We start from the raw sequence: 22113 nt of genomic DNA on the forward strand, positions 1-22113 counted from the left end.
CTATAAAACCATGTGGAATAGATAGGGTGAATAAACAGAGTCATTTGCCCAGAGAAGAGGAATCAAGAACCAGATGATGTAGGTTTATGGTGTGATAGGAAAGATTAAATGGAAACCTGAGAGGAAACATTTTCCACACAAAGGGTGGTGGATATATGGAACGAGCTGCCAGAGCAGGTAACTGAGGCAGATAGTATAGTAACATATAAAATACTTTTGGGCAGATACATGGATAGGAAAGGTTTAGATGCATATGGATCAAACAAGGGCATGGGGACAGGTCGGGCATCTTGGTCGGCCTGGGCAAGTTAAACCAAAGGTCCAGTTTCCATGCTGTATGACTCTATGACCAAGTACTTCTACTCCATAAAGGAATGTGGAAAAAATAACTGTTTGGGCCATTTTGTATTTCAGTCAGATCCAGATCTCTCGCACAGCAGGGAAAGCAACAAAACCTTTGTGTTCAAACAACATTTTTGTCAGGATTTGTTGTTTACACCGTGCCCTAATCTTCTTATTTAAACGTGGAATTCTACAAATTTCGGATAATGGCATAGAATCAGAAGATTGTAATTGAGGTTTATGGCAACTTATTGTAACCTAATTAAGGTATGTTAATATCAGGTCAATGTGATAGGTGATTAACATAGAACATCATTATTTACTGTCATGTTCCTCTTGATCAATAGGATGAAAATCAGGCATAATTATTCAAATTATATTCAGTACATATTCGTCCCATTAAATAAATTAAGACCTCTAGTAAAGTAATATCATATTTGAGCTTTAAGAATATTAAACATGTCTAGGCTTCAATGTCTCCTTCATATTCATTGGCATAGAGAGGCAAGAAATTAATAGAGATAATGATCAGAAACAAACAAACATATTTAATACATGATAAGATTAAGGAAGTAGAAGGTTCAGTATGAAGGTCATAATACGTTTTTTTATCCCGTTTGTTTCCTAATGAATGAGTAACAATATGAAAATCACTATAAAACTTATGTTGGATGACAGAAAAAACACATTCCTGGGCGGTGAAGCCCACAGCCCACATGAAACCTTTGCTAATATTTTTATTTTGCATTTTTACCAAATACATTAAGACTGAAATGTCACTTAACCATTTCGGTTTTCTTTTCAGCACTTGCCAGCACAACAGGGTATTTATTACGCAACAAGGCTCAGGTGAGGGAAGAAACATTTCTGCAGAAAGTGGTGGTTCTCCAAAACTTTGACAACACACCTGTCCTCTGACCAGCTCTGATGCCTCACATTCAAAATAATTTGCACATTCCTCCCAGCTGGTATTGCCATAATAGTGGTTGACTACCGCTTCTTCAGTCGTCAATATAAGCAAAGATCTAGAACTAAAGGAAAGAGCCATAAAAAGCACAAAGGTAGAAGGAAATAAGGATTTTTCTGCCAATTTTCTCTTCCCCTCTCTAACTCTCGAATCTTGTGTTAACTCCTGCTGTCTCTCCTCCAACTAGCAACCTCAACCAATAAAATTAGCTGCAAAGTGCCTGGAAAAGGGAAGTGAAGTGAAAGATCAGGAGGAACTTTTCATATAACTTCTCAAGTTTAGTTTCTGCCTTGAGGAATAAGCTGCCATCATGTGCTTGGAATGCAGAACATGTACATTATTGCTAAAACCAGGTTAATGACAATAATGGGGCAAATTTCGTCGGACTCAGTCTCCAAAGCCTGCTGGATCTCCCAGTTGCTAACCATTTTAACTCCCCTTCCCAATCCCACACTGACCTTTCTGTCCTGGGCCCAGAGACAGGTCACACGCAAACTGGAGGAACAGCACCTCATATTCCGTTTGAGTATCTTATAACCCAACGGTATGAACACTGACCTCTCTAATTTTAGGTAACCTCTGACAAACTCTGACCCCCTTACTCTCCCCCACCTTCCCTCCACCATGCCCAACCTGAACTCCCACCCATTTCTCTCTCCCCTCCCCTCCCCCCACCAACCTTCACCCCTGCCAATTTCTTCTCTCTGGCTTTAGAATGCGCAATGCTTCAAACTTGTCACACCTTCTTCCCTTTTTGTCTCTGGCCTTCATTCCAAACATTTGCCTATCAACCCCCCTCCCCCCTATGTTGGCCCATTACCTGCTAGGCTTTGTCCTGTTTCCCCCTTTTCCAGCTTTCTTTACACCCCTCCCCCCCTCCCCATAATCAGTCTGAAGAAGCATCTCGACCCGAAATATAATCTATCCATGTTCTCTAGGGATGCTGCCTAACCCAAGTTACTTCAGCACTTTGTGTCCTTCTGTATATTGACCGCTACAGTTCATGAGCAGTTCTACAATAACCTCCTAAGAAGGTGTCTCCCAAAACTACATGCTACGTGATTTTGCAATTTGAAGACAATCTTGCCTATTGCTTTTCAAGTAGTTATCTAGATAATTTTTTTAAACTGTTTAGGTTAACACTTGATTTCTGCTTGCCTTTTTAATATATTTTCCAAGTTATATTACCTTCTCTAACTAGTGGACATCCAAATGTTTTGTTTAGTTTGTTGTCCCGTGTACCGAGTCAGTGAAAAGCTTTTGTTGCGTGCTAGCCAGTCAGCGGAAAGACAATACATGATTACAGTCGAGCCATTCAGTGTACTGACACATGATAAGGGAATAGCGTTTAGTGCAAGATAAAGCCAGTAAAGTCCGATCAAAGATAGTCCGAAGGTCTCCAAATGACGTGGATAATAGTTCAGGACTGCTCTCTGGTTGCGATATCCGACACTACTTAATATTCTGCCAATTATCATTTATTCCCTTGCTTTCAAGCAGTCAATCTCATCTCTCCAGAATGAATTTCATACGCCACCTTTGTGCACAGCCAACCAATAACCAACCCATGCTGCTTGGCGCTATTTTCCTTGCTATCAAAACACTTATTAGATTTTTGTCTGGGTTCTTGTAATCTTCCTGATGTATTTATAAAACATTTGAGAGATTTTCTTTAGTTTTGCCACCCATATTTTTTTCCTTCACTCTTTTTGCCTTCCCAATTTCAATTTTACCCTTGCACCTTCTTACATATCTTGAGACTTTCTGCAAAATTCTCAGTACCTTGTGGTCTTCCTTGTTTTATTTAGCTATGTTCCTGAACATCCATACGCTCAAGCTGACCACCTCCCTTAGTTGATATCCTCTATATCTTCTCAATCAGCAGTAACCATGCATATTTCATCAATAAATTACCCTGCAGTTTCCATACTGGCCCGAGTCAGGCAGGAAAGTGAGCCACTATCTGGCTCAGCATCATCTTCAGTGCCCGCTGATTCATCAACCAGGCCCCATGCCTGGTTAAGTTGCTAAGAAGGAGGGATGACTGATGGAGATTGCTTACCATCAATCACCCATTCATACTAGTTCTATGATATTCCACTTTCACATCCACACCTTACACACTAGGGCCAATCAACCTACAAACCCAAGCATCTTTGGGATATGGGAGGAAACCCATGTAGGAGTGGCGTGTAAATATGGCGGTGCGTTCATTGGCACATGGACTCCGAAGGACACTGATCAGTAAACCTCTTGCAGGGTCCTTGGGACATCACGTGTAATTGAGCTCTGTGGCCACCTATTTCAGTGCTTCTCTATTACTGATTAGAACTTTCCGGAGAACCTAAAGGTTTAGGATATGTCCAGTTACCCCCCGCACCCATAAGGTCAAAAGGAATATGAATAGAATTAGACCATTCGGCCCATCGAGTCTACTCCGCCATTCAATTATGGCTGATCTATCTCTCCCTCCTAACCCCATTCTTCTGCCTTCTCCCTTTAACCTCTGACACCCGCACTAATCAAGAATCTATCTATCTCTGCCTTTAAAATATCCACTGACTTGGCCTCCACGGCCTTCTGTGGCAAAGAATTCCATAGATTCATCACTCTCTGGCTCAAGGGTTCCCAACCTGGGGTAAATTTCACCGACCCAGGGGGTAAATTTGTTGATTCTGGATGTGTACATATTTGTTCTCATTGACTGACTGTGTTTGGTTCTGGTATACCGGTATCTGGTCATCATTAGTTGTTCATAAATAAGTGAAATAACATTGTTATGTGCTATTAAAAATTGCCAGAGGTAAAGGGGACGAAAAAGCTTGGGAACCCCTGGTCTGCCAAAAGACCACAGATTCACTACCCTCTGACTCACCCACCCTTTTGTACAGAATATTAGATTCATCATTGGTTTAACAGAGCACCTTCCCCCAGGTTTATATTAGCATCATACTGTATTATTTCTACCAGTGGTTGAAGTCAATATTCACCTCTTTAGATTTTGCAGTCAGTCTCATGATATGGATTAGTACAGGTTAGTTATGAACTGTCGTTGCCTTCAAAGACATTAGTGGTGCAAAGCTGCAGTCTTTTCTATCCATGCCACAGCCTAATCTCACTGTCATCCTCTCAACCTGTTGCTTACTGAGAAACTGACAAAAGCATTGGCAGAATGGGAAAATGGAACAGATAAGGGACCAGATTGCTGGCTTTTTATTTCATAAGCGTTATGTGGCGCAATAAAGTCAAAGCAATTGTTAGAAAGACCATGTTATAAAGAGCAATGCAAGTAACTATTTATTCTTTCAGCTTTGTTTTATAAATCCTGCTCAAAATTCTCTGAGAGTTGTACTGTATAACACAAGTTGTATTTAGATGGCACTTCCAAGTTAAACACATGTGGAACAGCAGCTGTCAATACAATCTTCATCATAACACATTCTAATATTTAGAGTCTGCAAAACACTCCAGAGAACCATTTATTTGGTTTTACTATTTCCAGTAAATCATACCAGACTTTTCCTCTCAACGAAGGCAGACCTTTTATCTTTAGAGCAATGAGATATGGAAACATTCTTTTGGTTAGATGAAAGACAACGTTTATAATGGAATACAATATTAAATATTAATTAAAACAAAATACAAACTATAGAAATTCAATGACCCATATTGATCATTAAAATTGGAAATAATTCATCAAGGCACCTATTACCACTCATATATATTCTTGCACCTTGCAAGCATGAGAAATTATCTGCATTGGCATTTGTTCTATTAGGAGCTGCTCTGGGACATTATAAGAGGAAGCGGCTGGTTTAAAATATGTTAATGTAAAGTTGGCTACAATCAAAGTTGAACAGTGGTAGACACAAAATGCTGGAGTAACTCAGCGAGACAGGCAGCATCTCTGGATAGAAGGAATGGGTGACAACTCGAGTTGAGACCCTTCTGCGGACCGAAGAAGGGTCTCGGCACGAAACGTCACCCATTCCTTCTCTCCAGAGATGCTGCCTGTCTCGCTGAGTTACTCCAGCATTTTGTATCTATCTTTGGTATAAACTAGCATCCTTGTAGTTCCTTGAACAGTGGAAGGAAGGGTGGAAAAGAGGAGGAAATTGTGATCTTTCAGTGAACAGAGATGCCAATTTAAAGAAGAATGAAAGTTGCCAATATTTCTTAAAGATTTTTTATAATACACTGTACTTCCAAAATTCTACCTGTCTCAACTACATCCTCTGGCAGAGCAGGTAAGCATTTAGCAGATGTAAAGCCATGAGTTAAAACCAGTATTTACCATGCTCAATCCAGACATGAGCAAACATGAATGTTCACTGAGAAATGTTGACAAAATAAAAGCAAATTATTATTTTTCTCCTTTTGGACAAAAACGATTTGAATACTGCACACATTGAGCCTTGCTGCCTTACGCCATAACACTGATTTTGAATATTTTTTGTACAATAATCCAAATATCAGGTGATTATGCATCTTTGGCAGGTCCAAGCTCCCCCTTCAGCCTGTCAACACTGCAGGGGCTGACATTGAGGTGGTGCAGACATATAAATACCTTGGAGTGCACCTTGATAACAAACTGGACTGGTCTGTCAACTCTGATTCCCTCTATAAAAAAGGCCAGAGCAGACTCTTTTTCCTCAGAAGGCTCAAATCCTTCAATGTGTGTAATGAGATGCTGCACATGTTTTACAACACTGTGGTTGCAAGCGTTATTTTCTACGCTGTTGTCTGCTGGGGCAACAGCATTAGTGCAAAAAACAACAAGAAGCTGGACAAACTGGTTAAACGAGCTAGCTCAGTGCTGGAGGGGAGAGTAGACTCTGGGATGGATGTGCTTGAGAGGCGTATGAGGCACAAGGTGCAGGCCATCCTGAAAAACCCCGGGCATCCCCTCCATGTAATTCTTGAGAGTCAAAAGAGCACTCGGAACAACAACCGGCTCCTCTCCCTGCCCTGTAGAACGGAGCGGTTCAGGAGATCCTTCACCCCTGCAGCCATTAGATTTTATAATTCGGACCGCTAGGCTGTAGGGGGATGCATTTTGCAATTTTTAATTTTTAATTGTTAATTATTGGTCTTTTTAAGTATTTATTGCTCTCAGGTAGTGTCCACATTGTATTCTCTGTATTTTCTGTCTGCGTTCGTTTTGAATCTGTGGGTTTGTTGGTTGGGGGCTTCTGGACATCTGAATTTCCCTGAGGGGATCAATAAAGTATTTATTATTATTATTATTATTATTATTATTATATCTTTTCCAAAAGGGGATCTGGTTTAATGTCAGACAATAGTTAACCATTTTCAGCATAGATGAATGTGTGCTAAAAATATCAGTTTATCTAACAGCTGCTCTGATGCAATGTAAAAATCCGTGCATCAAAGTAAAACAGGGGCAGAGGCGGCAGAAACGATGGACAAATAAGTGGTCGATTAGCTGCAAACACCACAGTCAGCTGGAGTTCGCATTTATATTATACCATTAGGAGGTCGATCATAAAATGACACATCCTGTAATTCCTGTTAACCCACTTAAAAGTGGTATAGATGTTAAAAATAGCAGACAGGAAGCAAAAAACACAAATAGTTCTATGTCAGTAAAAGAGTGGCAGTTCTGGTAATAGATGATTAGTCGAAATACTTCAAACATCGTGACACAACCTTCTTATGATACAATGGTGCAGATGAGCCAAATTGACTCACAAGATTCATTGCAAGTGCTCTGACAGCAATAGCCTATATAACTAGAGTTTTAGAACCGCATCAGTTAAGAAATTTGGTGCATCAATTGCTGGCGTCAGGGCGGTAGAATTGCTGCCTTAAAGGGCCAGACACCTGAGTTCCATCCTGACTATGGAAAATAACTGCAAGGGTTTACTGCTCCGGTTTCCTCCATCACACCAAAGACTCATAGGTTTGGAGGTTAATTGGCTTCTGTAAATTGTCCCTAGTGGGCTGAAGGGCGTGCTTCGGCGTTGTATTTCTAAAGTCTACAGTCAGGAAGGAAAAGTGCCTCAAAACTGATGAGAAAATGCTTTCGTCAGCTATATATTCAATTTCCCTGATTAACATACCAACGGCTCAATAATTCTGTTGCAGTTAACATCATTTCAGGCAAGGGTAACAATAAATAAGATTGGTCTAGGAATGGGCTAAGGTTGGTGGTCATTTCACTGTTCAATGAAATCCTGGCTAATCTGCAGCTCCAGTAACTACACTACATTAAATTTCCATCATTTCCAATTCTCACAGCAAGAATGTATTAATCGCACGTTGTTCCATTTGAGAGCTGGACTTCCAAATTTCTACAACCTTTTCACAATCACTCTGCTGCGATTTTCAGATTTATGTTTCCCAACTTGTCATCTCCTGTTCCCACCAACAATCAGCAGAAATTATCTCCCCAAAGGCTCCACCAGCTTCTTCACATTTTGAAATCTTCAAATTCTCCAGGAAACAACCTGTTTACATCAGGACCTTTCCTCAGAGTTGGAAGAAGTGACCCAGTCTGAAACATCACCTGTCCATGTTCTCCAGAGATGCTGCCTGACCTGATGAGTTGCTCCTGCACTTCATGTTATTCCTCAAGATTCCGTCATCTGCAGTTCATTGCATCTCTCTAGTTTATATAATTCCTCCAATATTACCTTTGAGATTCCATGCAACATTCTGGCAAACCCATGCTGCACTCTAGCGTGGATGATACATGTTGAGGATGGAGTCTAATATTCACAAGGTTCTCCACTTCTTCATTACCTATTTCAACATGTTTTCTTTTCTATTTGATTTGCCATTGTTATGGGTATAGTTTATCGATCAAGTTGTCTTTTCCAAGCCTGCTGCCACACCCTAACCAGGTTAGAGTCATTTCTGAAAAACCTTCAAGTCCTAATCAAAAAAGCAACTCAGAAACCACACCCCTCCCTTCTTAAAATTCTGAAACCTTCATACGACTATTTATTTTCCTTCGGTTTCTGTTAAATTAAATGTTCATTGAACAAACTTGTGAATTTCTTTCGATGAATTTCTCATGGTTCAATTGTAAAAATGATGAGCTTTATTTGAAAGCTACTTAAGAGTAAACTAAACCCCATTGAGGCTGTTAAAATCAACGAACCATTCAGCCATTAGGTAGTTAACTTTGCTGTTTTTATTTTAACAACTGTGTAATAATTTTAGAGATTATTTTATATTCCCATGCAAATTCAAAAACCTGCTCAGAACCTCATAAATGTTATTATCCAAAACTACTTTACATAGAATCATAGAAAATAGGTACAGGAGTAGGCCATTCGGCCCTTCGAGCCTGCACCGCCATTCAATATGATCATGGCTGATCATCTAACTCAGTATCCTGTACCTGTCTTCTCTCCATACCCCCTGATCCCTTTAGCCACAAGGGCCACATCTAACTTCCTCTTAAATATAGCCATTAAACTCCCTCTTAATTATTGCACCTACAAAGAAATGTTCTTGTTTAAACAGGTTTATTAAATCAAGCTATGCAACATGTTAAAAGATGATTATAATGTGTTAGCCATACTACATAAATAATCATGTTTCTTGTTTAGTGGCTTGATCAACAATGCAGAATGTCTTCAAAGTCAAAAGCAAATGAGAACTAATTAAAGAAAATGGAGATCATTGTTCACTGCCAACCCAAGTGAGAAAGCAATTTTCTTTTACAGTTCCAGAATAAATTAAGTTTTAAAATGTTGTAGGACTGGTCTGTACAACTTTAGCAGAAGGTTTGTTGCTTTAGATGGGAAATCCTCCAACAATCTACGTCACAGATGCAAATAACATACCATAGAATGGGGCAAATCAAGAAGCAAAGTGACAAAGTTCATTGAAAGAGAAATATGAAGACTGATTTTTGGGCCCTGCGCCTCCACCAAAAGGTTTTTGTAGCAGGAAATCTTAAGAGGGCAAAAGTCTGAAATATGAGAGACTGTATTGTCCCAGAATTCTAAACATGGTCACTGTTTATATCGTTCACCATTGGTCGAGAATAGAAAGGTAGGAAACATTTTGTATAATATTCCTCCACCTGTTTAAGGTGGAATCTCATGTAGATAGGGTGGTAAAGAAAGCTTTTGGTATGCTAGCCTTTATAAATCAGAGCATTGAGTATAGAAGTTGGGATGTAATGTTAAAATTGTACAAGGCATTGGTGAGACCAATTCTGGAGTATGGTGTACAATTTTGGTCGCCCAATTATAGGAAGGATGTCAACAAAATAGAGAGAGTACAGAGGAGATTTACTAGAATGTTGCCTGGGTTTCAGCAACTAAGTTACAGAGAAAGGTTGAATAAGTTAGGTCTTTATTCTTTGGAGCGCAGAATGTTAAGGGGGGACTTGATAGAGGTCTTTAAAATGATGAGAGGAATAGACAGAGTTGACGTGGATAAGCTTTTCCCATTGAGAGTAGGGAAGATTCAAACAAGAGGACATGATTTGAGAATTAAGGGACAGAAGTTTAGGGGTAACATGAGGAGGAACTTCTTTACTCAGAGAGTGGTAGCTGTGTGGAATGAGCTTCCAATGGAAGTGGCGGAGGCAGGTTCGATTTTATAATTTAAAAATAAATTGGATAGGCATATGGATGGGAAAGGAATGGAGGGTTATGGTCTGAGTGCAGGTAGATGGGACTAGGGGAGAATAAGTATTCGGCACGGACTTGTAGGGCCGAGATGGCCTGTTTCCGTGCTGTAATTGTTATATGGTTATATGGTGATGTCATGAGAGTAGAAAATAAAATAACTTAATGTGATCAACAGACAAGCTAAATACAAGCGGGTGGAGCTCCTGCCTCACAGCGCCAGACAACCAGGTTCGATCTTGACCTCGGATGCTGTGTGAATTAATTTTCCATATTCTCCCTGTGACCAGGTGGGTTTCTGCAGGGCGCTCCGCTTTTCTCCCACGTCCCGAAGACGTGAGGGTTTGTAAGTTAATTGGCCTCCATAAATTGCCCCTGATGTGTAGGGAGTGGATGCAAAATTGGTATAACATAGAGCTAGTGTGAACGGGTTCTCGATGGTCAGTACTGTAAATGGATTGATTGTAATCATGTATTGTCTTTCTGCTGACTGGTCAGCACACAACAAAAAGCTTTTCACTATAGGAAGGAACTGCAGATGCAAGATAGACGCAAAATGCTGGAGTAACTCAGCGGGACAGGCAGCATCTCTGGAGAGAAGAAATGGGTGACGTTTCGGGTCGAGACCATTCTTGAGAATGAAGAAAGGTCTCGACCTGAAACGCCACCCATTCCTTCTCTCCAGAGATGCTGCCTGTCCCATTGATTTACTCTAGCATTTTGTGTCTAGCTTTTCACTGTACCTCGGTACACGTGATAATAAACTAAACTGAACTGAATTGAACAGCATGGACTTAGCATGCCCCAAAGAGTCTGTTTCCATGCTGTATCTTTCAATCTATCAACTACATTTAATCATTTCACTCTGCGCCAAGTTACTGCAAGTCTTGGTTCAGTGATGGCACTCTTACACAACTTGGATGGTTGTGGTTCAGGCCACACTCCTGAGACCAGTGTATAATCTAAACTGACAGGTCAGAGTAGTAGTGAGGGAAGGCAGCTTTGTTTCAGAAGAGATGTCAAACACCTTCCCTCTCAAAAAGGCATATAAAAGACCCTGTAATAACATGTGAAGATCAGAGTTCTCTCTAAGGTAGACAAAAGTGCTGGAAAAACTCAGCGGGTGCAGCAGTATCTATGGAGCGAAGGTAATAGGCAACGTTTCGGGCCGAAACCCGAAGCACCCGCTGAATTTCTCCAGCACTTTTGGCTACCTTCGATTTTCCAGCATCTGCAGTTCCTTCTTAAACAGATTTCTCTCTAACATCTCCCAATCAGCGTAGCTAACTTCTTATCTCAGTGTTGTTTGTGGACTTCCCTGCCACATTTCATTACAACAGTAATAGTTATTCACAGGTACTGTGCAGACTGAAGTGTTTGGATTATGCCGAAGATGTGTAAGGTGCAATATAAAATACACTCCCATCTCTTTTCTTCTACTGAAGCCAGAGGGAAATTGTCCCTTCAAAAGACCCAAATGCATCAACGTAAACTGGACTTGCACAGATGGTGTGATTCAATAAACACATCAAATCGATGCAAATTTCCTCAATACCTAATTTCCATTAATTATTTGCAAAATGAAGGCAAATGTGTCTTGTCACCGACCACTGTAAGCTATTAACTGTCTTTAACAAACCTCTTGAAAAAACACATGAGAAATTTGAAACATAAATGAGCACGATAATAAATGAAGTGTATTGTAAGCTTGAACACAACTGATTATTGAAGTCATTTGGTCACAACAAGGAAAAAGGGGCTGTGTTCTGAGCTACATTACCTGAACATTGAGCAGCTCTTCACATTTCTGCATTTGTTTTTCTATGGCTGATTGAAGGCATGTTCTGCTGGTTTCTTGCTGCTGCAGTACAGCAGACTTTGTTAATGCCTTGAACAAAGAACAAGCCAAGTTAAACAGCATCTGAATACACCAAACTGTTTTCCAATTTAAGTCAACTTAAAATTAAAATTAAATTACAATTAAATTCACATCTTTCTGAAATGATCACTATACTTATGGTTTACTTGAATTATAAAAAGTCAACATGAAGTAACAAAATTCAGTCTAATATAAATGGATACTTCTGCATTCCTAGTATCTCAGTCAGCATTCCCGTTGCAAAGACTGCACCTCCTGCAAATCCAGACACATCGCAGGCAGCTGGGAAGGTACTGGGTTCACTTGACTAAAGTGGGCTCGATTTAGTGAACTTAAAACGGACCACACAGAATGCAGGCAAATGAAACATGCTGAAGAAAGAACCACCAGACATATTTCTCTAACTGACAAATACCACATCCTCTACACATTAAACCTGCATGCTGTGAAATCCCATGGGCCAACGTGATGTTAAAAACGTCAAGTAAAAGCAGATGGAAATTCTGAGAAGTGGAGCATGAAAGGCAATGAGGCTGACACCCCGCTGCGTGGGTGTAGCCGAGCAAGTAGACTATCCCAAGCAGATCCACTCCCTGACTCCGACTTTAGGGGGGAAAAAAGACAGATGCACCACAACTGTACCGAAGCTCAGAAAATACTTCATCATGCAAGGATACAGTTCTGAAGGATGTAACACCTCTCACCCATTCCCTGCAGTGTTTAATACCTTTACTTCGTGAAGTATGATCTTTAATTTTAAGATTTGATAAGTTGGTGCTATTTCACCTTGTAGATATCTCACATTTCTTTCTGTCACGGGTACATCAATCACAAAATACCTGAAAACTGAAACTAAATCCCAAATTTCAGGGATTGCATAGAATGATGACAGTGTTGATTGACAAGAACCAGGAAATAATAACTGGAAGCATCTTTTTGTACCATTCATATGAAATCATATCAGATTTGTGCACATTAAAATGCAAGGCAGATTCATCATTTAAAAGTAATTTTGCAAAAACTAAATCGTAGAAACGTAGAGAATGGGAAGGCAAGAGGGACATTCTGACCTTTGCCTTTACCATGCCATTCAATATAGCTGATTAGCTATTCCAATACCACAGGCCCAATTGCACCCCAAACCCCTTAATACCCATTGCATTCATCTCCTTCTTAATTGTATCCAGTGACAGGGCCACTGAAGTCTTCTATGATAGCAAAATCCAGACACTCGCCACTCTCTGATTGGAGAAATCTTTCTTTAGTTCAGTCCTAAACCTCTTTTACTGTAAACTAAGACTATATATAACCCCACATCCTAAACACCGCAGTAAGGGGAAATAATGCCCACGTCTCCAACCTGCCCAGCTCTTTCAGAATTATGTTTCAATTAGATCCCATCTCATATCTCCAAACTCTGGTGAATATAGCAACATAGAAACATATAAAATAGGTGCAGGAGGCGGCCATTTGACCCTTCGAGCCTGCACCGCCATTCACTGCCGAAAGAACGTAAGGATTTCGGACCCTAGCCCTTACCTCGGTGATTATGAAATCTCTAGAAAAAATTTAGCTCCGACATTTCATCAGTACAACAAACAATAAACTCGATTAATATCAATTTGCCTATACGCAGGGCTGTGGCACGGAAGATGCTGTTGCCTTCTTAGTTCATATTATTTCTAAACATTTAGACAAACCCAACACCTATTCAAGAGCCCTCTTTCTAGATTTTTCATCAGCTTTCAACACGATACAAGCAGACATCTTGGTGTCAAAAATGGTGCAGCAGGAACTGAATCCCTATCTGATTCATTGGTATGATTCCTTTCTCACTAACAGAGTACAGACTGTAAAGGTGAATAAAACCCTTTCATCTGCCATCACAACCAATGTCGGGGCCCCCCAGGGTTGTGTGAGTTCAGCCATGCAGTTTACCTTTTATACTGATGATTGTCATACAGATACACTGAATCAATATATTCTAAAGTACTCAGATGATACAGTTCTATAATCTCTGTTAAGTAACTCAGACAACCCTGGACTGCACCAACTCGGCGTGAACAAACTGGTCGAGTGGACTGATAATAATGGCCTTGAGATTAACACAAAGAAAACGGAAGAGATTGTATTTGGTTCACCATCTGACTCTCATAAAGTTTCTCTTATTATCCATTATGAAAAAATCAAGCAGGTAGTTTCATTTAAATACTTGGGGGTAACGATAGACCATCAGTTATCATGGAATGACCACATTGATAAGATTTGCAATAAGACAAAACAAAGAATCTGGTTTCTCCACCGACTTAGATCTTTCGGAGCAAGTAGACAAATCCTTTTATTATTTTTTACCGCTGTGATAATTTGTGTTTTACAGTATTGTAACATTGCATGGTACAAGAGTTTGTCTGCTACTTCAAAATCAAAACTGCTCTATTTCCTTCGCTCCATAGATGCTGCTGCACCCGCTGAGTTTCCCCAGCAATTTTGTGTACCAACAATTACAAATCTGCTCAAAGATTGTAGGTCAACCACTTCAGAAATTGTATGAATCATCCTACCATAAAAACATACTAAGGATGACCAACAACATTTCTTCTGACCCCAACCACGTTCTGAACAGTGAGTACAATATGTTACCATCAAACCAGAGATATAGGGTTCCAAAATTTAATAAGGTTAGACTGAAGCATTCTTTTGTGCACCAGTCAATCTCAAACTAAATACGCTGCTTAATCCCAGATCAAATGCATGCTGATGGGCCTCACATGTTGTCTTCTGTTATTATAATGTTGAATATATGTATTTTTGGGTCCTGTCTTGATGTCTTAATGCTTGTCTTCTCTCATCTCTTTTGTCTTTTCTGTGATCCTGTAAATGGAGCTGCTACGGTGCAAAACAAATTTCAGACTTGCTCCGACAATAAAGTAATATTGTGTCGTATCGTATTGTATCATGGCTGATCATTCACAATCAGTGGCCCGTACCTGCCTTCCCCATATCCCTTGATTCCGCTAGCCCATAGAGCTCTATTTAACTCTCTCTTGTAAATTCATCCAGTGAATTGGCCTCTACTGCCTTCTGTGGCAGAGAATTCCACAAAATCACAACTCTCTGGGTGAACAAGTTTTTTCTCATCTCAGTTTTAAATGGCCTCCCCTTTGTTCTTAGACTGTGGCACCTGGTTCTGGCCTCTGGTTCCTTCTGGAATATAAACTCAATTGATTTAATCTCTACTTATAAAGCATTCTGATGAATCTTTATTGTATATCCTTTATGGCAAGTAGACCAAAACTCCAATAATCCAGCATATTTGGGACTTGGTTTCTAAAATTTGTAGATTTTCCAGACAATTGAATGTTATTTCTATTATCACCCCCAACACACATTTAATGCACTTTATTTGAACACATTATATGCTATAACATTAGCTGCATACATCATTCAGTCCCTGCTTGATATCACCACTGCTCCATGGAGATCTATAGACAACTCCTACAAATGCCTTTGTCCTTTTGCGGCTCTTAGTTTTACCAAGGCTAATTTCATGTTTGGATCTAAAATCCTTTATCACTTTGGTACTGACCTCGTCCCTTAATAGAAACATAGAAAATAGGTGCAGGAGTAGGCCATTCGGCCCTTCGAGCCTGCACCGCCATTCAATATGATCATGGCTGATCATCCAACTCAGTATCCTGTACCTGCCTTCTCTCCGTACCCCCTGATCCCTTTAGCCACAAGGGCCACATCTAACTCCCTCTTAAATATAGCCAATGAACTGGCCTCAACTACCTTCTGTGGCAGAGAATTCCAGAGATTCACCACTCACTGTGTGAAAAATGTTTTCCTCATCTCGGTCCTAAAAGATTTCCCCCTTATCCTTAAACTGTGACCCCTTGTTCTGGACTTCCCCAACAACGGGAACAATCTTCCTGCATCTAGCCTGTCCAACCCCTTAAGAATTTTGTAAGTTTCTATAAGATCCCCCCTCAATCTTCTAAATTTTAGAAGCCGAGTCTATCCAGTCTTTCTTCATATGAAAGTCCTGACATCCCAGGAATCAGTCTGGTGAACCTTCTCTGTACTCCCTCTAGATAAATAGATAGATAGATAGATAGATAGATAGATAGATAGATAGATAGATAGATAGATAGACAGATAGATAGATAGATAGCCTTTATTGTCATTCAGACCGAAGTCTGAACGACATTTCAGCAGTCATACATACAATACAATAAAAACAACAATAAACACATATTAACATCCACCACAGTGAGTCCACCCAGCATCTCCTCACTGTGATGGAGGCAAAAGTCTTAGGTCTGCAGTCTCTTTCCTCCTCTTCTCCATCTGCGCTGAGGCGATACCCCCTATGGCACTCTATGGCACATACTGACAATGCCACAGCCCTTCCTTTTCCCTTTGCCTGTTCTTCTTCAATATCAAATAGCCGTGCTTATTTAAACCCAAAACATCACCTATCCAAGTCCTCCAGAGTTGCCCTCCAGGACTAAATCGGGAGCAGCTGTTATCAGGCAAGTCCACATCTGAATGTGGAAGTAGTTTAAAAAGCAACTGATCAGAGTTCAGGACAAGCATATTCTGGTAAGAAGGAGGGACAAAGATGTCAAGGTAAGGGAAACATTGGATGGCGAGAGAGGTTATCAATTTGGTCAAAAAGAGAAAAGCAAGGAAAAATGTTCCCCATGTTGGGCGAGTCCAGAACCAGGGGCCACAGTCTTAGAATAAAGGGGAGGTCATTTAACACTGAGGTGAGAAAAAACTTTTTCACCCAGTGAGTTGTGAATTTATGGAATTCCCTGCCACAGAGGGCAGTGGAGGCCAAGTCACTGGATGGATTTAAGAGAGTTAGGGATGGAGCTCTAGGGGCTTGTGGAGTCGAGGGATATGGGGAGAAGGCAGGCACGGGTTATTGATTGGAGACGATCAGCCATGATCACAATGAATGGCGGTGCTGGCTCGAAGGGCCATTTAGGCAAGGGAGGATATTTAGCTCAATAGTCATTCCACAACCTCCTGCCAACTGCTGCATTTCCAGGATTTTTTGCAGCTGATGTCAGATGATAAATGTGTCTGCATAATTGAGAGATGGTGCATGATCATTTTCCACCATTATTACCATAGTAATGGACTCAAATTCTGTAGGGTCTTAAGTCCCAGTTTGGAGTTACTATTTTTCAAGAAAGTGAGACAATTTAATCCCCAAACTGATTCTACAGAATAGTTGGTCTAGTCTTGCAGGCTAGAAACCTACTAAGAATATTTTCCAAACACCTCACTTTTCTCCACAACCACAAGGACAAATGTCCATTGAGGAACTGAACAAAATTAGGTCCATTTGGTTGGCACACAAAAATTCACCAGCATCAACTAAAAGGTTAGATTGCTTTGAATGTTATTATTCCTAACCTTGATGATTCATTACATTGCAACTTTAAATTAGTGCTACAAAAATCTCACTAAAAATTAAAAGGGTTATTAGGAAGAACTCTAAATTGTGCCTTATATTTCAAAGGGAAAGGACATCTGCTTAAACATGTACAGTCTCTGCAAGGTTCACATTCAACAGGATTAGAACTAAAGTTTTACTTATAAGGATAAAATAAAAATTAAACCAATATAAAGTATTGAGAAAGGTCAAAATCCAGATTGCAGTACATACCATGTTTGAAACACGAGTATAAAGTCTATATAAACCAAAATGTAGTAACATATGAAACGGAAGAGTCAGGACAGAATGTAGAATATAGTACATTAAGAAGATTGCTGACCAGAGTTGTACCGGCAAATAAAGTCCGATTAAAAATATTGATCAGACCAACATATGGCTAAAAATTATCAATCCAACATGGTCTTCCTTTGGTGTTTTGATGGAAATGAACATAGACTCCTCGAGTCGTGGAATCATACAGCATGGAAACATGCCACATCTACACGAGTCCCAGCCTGCTCCTGTTTTGTCTGTCTGTCTGTCTGTCTGTCTGTCTGTCTGTCTATCTATCTACCTATCCATAACTAAAACTCTGATCTTCCAGTTTGCGCGTTTTTTCTATTTGCGCAAAAACGGTACGCGATAGCTCCTGTGCTGCGAGTGCACCAAGTTTCGTTCCAATTGGTGGCATAATGTAAAAGTTAGCAAGGTTTAAAAATCTTAAAAACCGCGCGTGCGCAGATCGATCTCCACTCCTGCCATTCAGCACCGCGCTGATTGGTCTCTTCTCCTGTCACTCCGCGGGACGACACGCCCTTTCCTGCGCCATCGCGTCTTTACTGGAGCTGAGGGACGCTCTTGATGGCCGGCGGAGGTCTCCAACACTCCAATTTTAGGAGTGACCGGAAGCATCCCAGCCCGGAGTCGGAGTTGTCGCCAAACGGAGAGCGGAGACTCTGATCCTGGAGGAGGAGAACGACCAGCGACCTGCGCCCTCTGAGAGTCCACATCGCTCCTCCAGCCCCTTCCCCTCTGGTCCCTCTCACTGGCTCCTGCCACTCTCCCCCTTGATACCCCCATCTCCCCATGTCTCTTCCCGTCTTTTCTCCGAGCTCTCTCCCCCCACAACCTTCCCGCCCACACACCCCCATACCCCTCCCCCCCCACAGCCCACCCCACCCCACACCTCTCCTCCACAACCCCCCCCCACCCACACACCCCTCCCCCCAACCCCCCCCATCCACACCCATCCCCCCCCAACCCCCATACCCCTCCCCCCCACAAACCCTACCCCAACCCCCCCCCATCCACACCCCTCCCCCCCACAACCCCCCACCCTTCCCCCCCACAACTCCCCCTGCCCACCCCGTCCACACAAGCCACCCTCCCACACATCCCCCCGCCCTCACACCCTCCTCCCACACAATCCCCCTGCCCACACACCCCTCCCCCCTGCACACACACCCCTCCTCCCCGCGCGTACACAACCATACCCATCACGGCCCACATTACAATCTCCCCTCCCACACACCCCCCCCCCCCGCCACACTCCCGACTTCCCTCCCCTCCCACACATGAAGAGGAGGGGGAGGGAGTGCTGGGGGATGAGGGGAAATGAGCCGTTGCCTGTTAGGGGCTATGGGTGAGTGGTGGAATATTTCATTGGGGGAACGGGTGAGTGGTGTGATATTGCATTGGAGGAACGGGTGAGTGGTGGATAATTGCGTTGGGGAATGGGTTGGGTTGGGATGAATGGGACCATGCCTCCCGTGTGACTGGAACCCAGCCGGTCCCACTTAGTCTAGTATCCCTCTAAACCTATCCAAACGACTTTTAAATGTTGTTATAGTACCTGCCTCAAATATCTCCTTCGGCAGTTCGTTCCATATACCCACTGTGTGAATAAGTTACCCCTCAACTTCTTATTAAATGTTGCCCTTCTCACCTTAACCCTCTATCCTCTGTTTCATGATTCACCTACCCTGGAGAAAAAAGATTCAGGGCATTGGCCCCCATCTATTCTCCTCGTGATTTTATACATCTCAATAAGACATAAATTGATCAGAGATAACATCAATCCAAGGTATAAGGCCAACATATAGAACACGTGAAGATTCAACCATACATTGAATTTCAAGTTAACATACGCACAGATGATCCATAATAAACTATCCTAGAAAACTGAAAACAGCAAATATGAAATAAAATCAACAGGAAAAGAATCGCCTGAACAATGATTGGAACAACACACAATGGTTGATCTCTCCCACCCGGTGCTACATTTTAATTCTTAAATCTATCTTCAATTTCCTCCAGACCACATTATTACACAGACCTTACTGTATCTTTACTTTCAGAATTCTTGTTCGTTTGTTTATTTTTCATATTCTTTAGATAATACTGAAATTATAATATAGATTTTTTAAATTGTAGGCAGCAAAACTAATTATTTACTAAAAAAAAACATAAATTACTACTTAGAAATAAAAATACAACAAACATGATCTTTGCACAGGAGCACACTTACTTAGTTGATCATGAGATCTTACAATGCTGAACAACATAGTAAAGATTAATAATATTTTCAGAATAGATTTAGGATATTTCAATTTTTTTTTCAGAATTCAGTAATGAGTACTGCATTCCATTAACTCTCATGAAACCATACCAAAAAGTGCAGGAAGCAGTAACAAAGAGCTTTAAAGGTGATCTATAAATTGAATCGTCTGGAAGAGACACAACATTTCTTCATAAATTGACAGCAACTTATCAATGTCTCAGGAAGATGCAAAGGCAGATTTTATTCTCTGTACTACCTTTAAGAGGTGGTTCAAAATTAGCTTAGTAACTGACCAATCTGTCCAATGCAACCACCAATATTGACATGGGCAAGAGACCTCGTTATTACTTGTCCAACCAAACTGGCAACCCCACTCAGTGGTTAGTGCAGTAAATGTGAGCTCCCAACTATGCAGAGAAAATGCTTTTAAGACTAAAGTTGGTCATTTGTGGCAAAAATAAATAGAAATTTAACATCGCTTAGTTCCAAATTAAACGTATCCAAATTAAGTTTGTTGATCATCCAATAATCATTGCTGATAACTGTCTATTTCAACCAACACCAAAATGTTTGCCAATGAACAAAGACAAGGTAACTAATGACACTTCAAAAATTCTAAACTAATTATCCATCAACATGCATCTTACTCTTCCTGTGGCCATACTTGATCACTGCTGAAATTCACTGCCTGATCACTTCATTTGTTTTATTCATGATTGTTATTGAATATGCACACCCTTGGCTTATAATGAAAACCAACTAGACTCAGTAGACTCATCTAGAAACAAATAATTTAGGATGTTACAAGTAGCACTTAAACCTTTGAATCTAAAGGTTGATCTAATTAACGCCCATAGTTAATCCAATTAACGCCCACGCACAGAGAGTGGTGAATCTGTGGAATTCTCTGCCACAGAAGGTAGTTGAGGCCACATTGGCTATATTTAAGAGGGAGTTAGATGTGGCCCTTGTGGCTAAAGGGATCAGGGGGTGTGAAGAGAAGGCAGGTACGGGATGCTGAGTTGAATGATCAGCCATGATCATATTGAATGGCGGTGCAGGCTCGAAGGGCCGAATGGCCTTCTCCTGCACCTATTTTCTATGTTTCTATGTTTCTATAGTTCATTTTCGATTCCCAATGCATTGCTGATGGAAGGTGGTATTGATCAAAGTATTGACTCATTGATGGGATACGAAACAAAAACGCTTTGTATCCTTTCAGGCGTATATGAAAGAGCTTATGGCAGTATATTATGAAAGCACAGGGAATTTAAGACCAATGGCCATTTCATTCTCAATTATTAATGCATTAGATCAGACATTGCAGAGTAGGAGGTACAAGGAACTGCAGATGCTGGTTTCCAATAAAAAGGCACAAAGTGCTGGAATAACTCAGAGGGTCAGGGAGCATCTGTGGAGTACATGGATCAGTGACGTTTCAGGTCGGGACCCTTTTTTGGGCTGAAGAAAATGAGAGGAGTCAAAACAGAAGTTGTTGAGGGTGAGGACAAGTTCCACCAGGCAGGGAGAGCATTAGCAGCTTCCTCAAAGCTGTACATTCTCCATTCTAAGGACTGAGCTAGCAGATCTTACACCTGCCTAACCTTGTACAGGAAACAAGAGCAGATTCCTGAATATAAATCCAGAACACAACCAAAGAAAAATTACCAGCATTTGGGCCATCTGCATACCCTAAACTTGCTGGCACTTGCAATGCTCACTGTGGTATTGTCAGCAAAATCCAGAACAGTCTGGGCCAAGTTATTTGGTCATTTATTCTTTATATTTTTGTGGGACCGCGTGTTCAGTTTGGCTGTTGCATATCCTATATTATAGCAACTACACATCAAAAGTACTTCACTGGCTGCAAAGACCTTTGGACGTGCCAAGGCCATGTACATTGTGTTCTTTCTTTGTTACCTTTGGGACAGAACAGCAATTCTGGAAATGTATTGAAGAAATGTTTTTAAAAATTCAATTACCTTAAATCTTTACATTCATCTTCAATTTCATTACAAGGCACAAAGTTTATACGTGGAAAAGCTTAAAACATGCAAAAAGGATTGGACATTTGAGAGCCAATTTTTATATATAGGAATGTTTATTAAGATAACACGAGTCAGCAAATTTTAGTATGAGCCAGATGTGCATTTCAGGAAATTACACACTCCCTGACTATGATTTCCAATCTACTAATTGTGGAAAAAAACAGGAATCTATGTTTCATGTTTTAAGCTGGAAATATAACCATACAGATCCGTTTTTTCAGTGGGACAGTGATGGAAATGAACCTGAAAGTGC

General features: G+C 40.9%; 1 protein-coding gene across 11 annotated transcripts in view; it reads right to left on the minus strand.

Annotated features, from left to right (window-relative positions):
* The window catches only part of ccdc91 (coiled-coil domain containing 91), an 89598-nt gene that overhangs the window by 28152 nt on the left and 39333 nt on the right, over positions 1 to 22113 (minus strand). For all 11 annotated transcript variants that reach the window (XM_033037412.1, XM_033037403.1, XM_033037405.1 and 8 more), the window contains one exon: positions 11702 to 11809. In XM_033037412.1, the coding sequence (XP_032893303.1) occupies positions 11702 to 11809 (108 nt within the window). The remainder of the gene's footprint in view (positions 1 to 11701; positions 11810 to 22113) is intronic.

The sequence above is a fragment of the Amblyraja radiata genome, chromosome 19 (genome assembly GCF_010909765.2).
Source record: "Amblyraja radiata isolate CabotCenter1 chromosome 19, sAmbRad1.1.pri, whole genome shotgun sequence".
NCBI lineage: Eukaryota > Metazoa > Chordata > Chondrichthyes > Rajiformes > Rajidae > Amblyraja > Amblyraja radiata.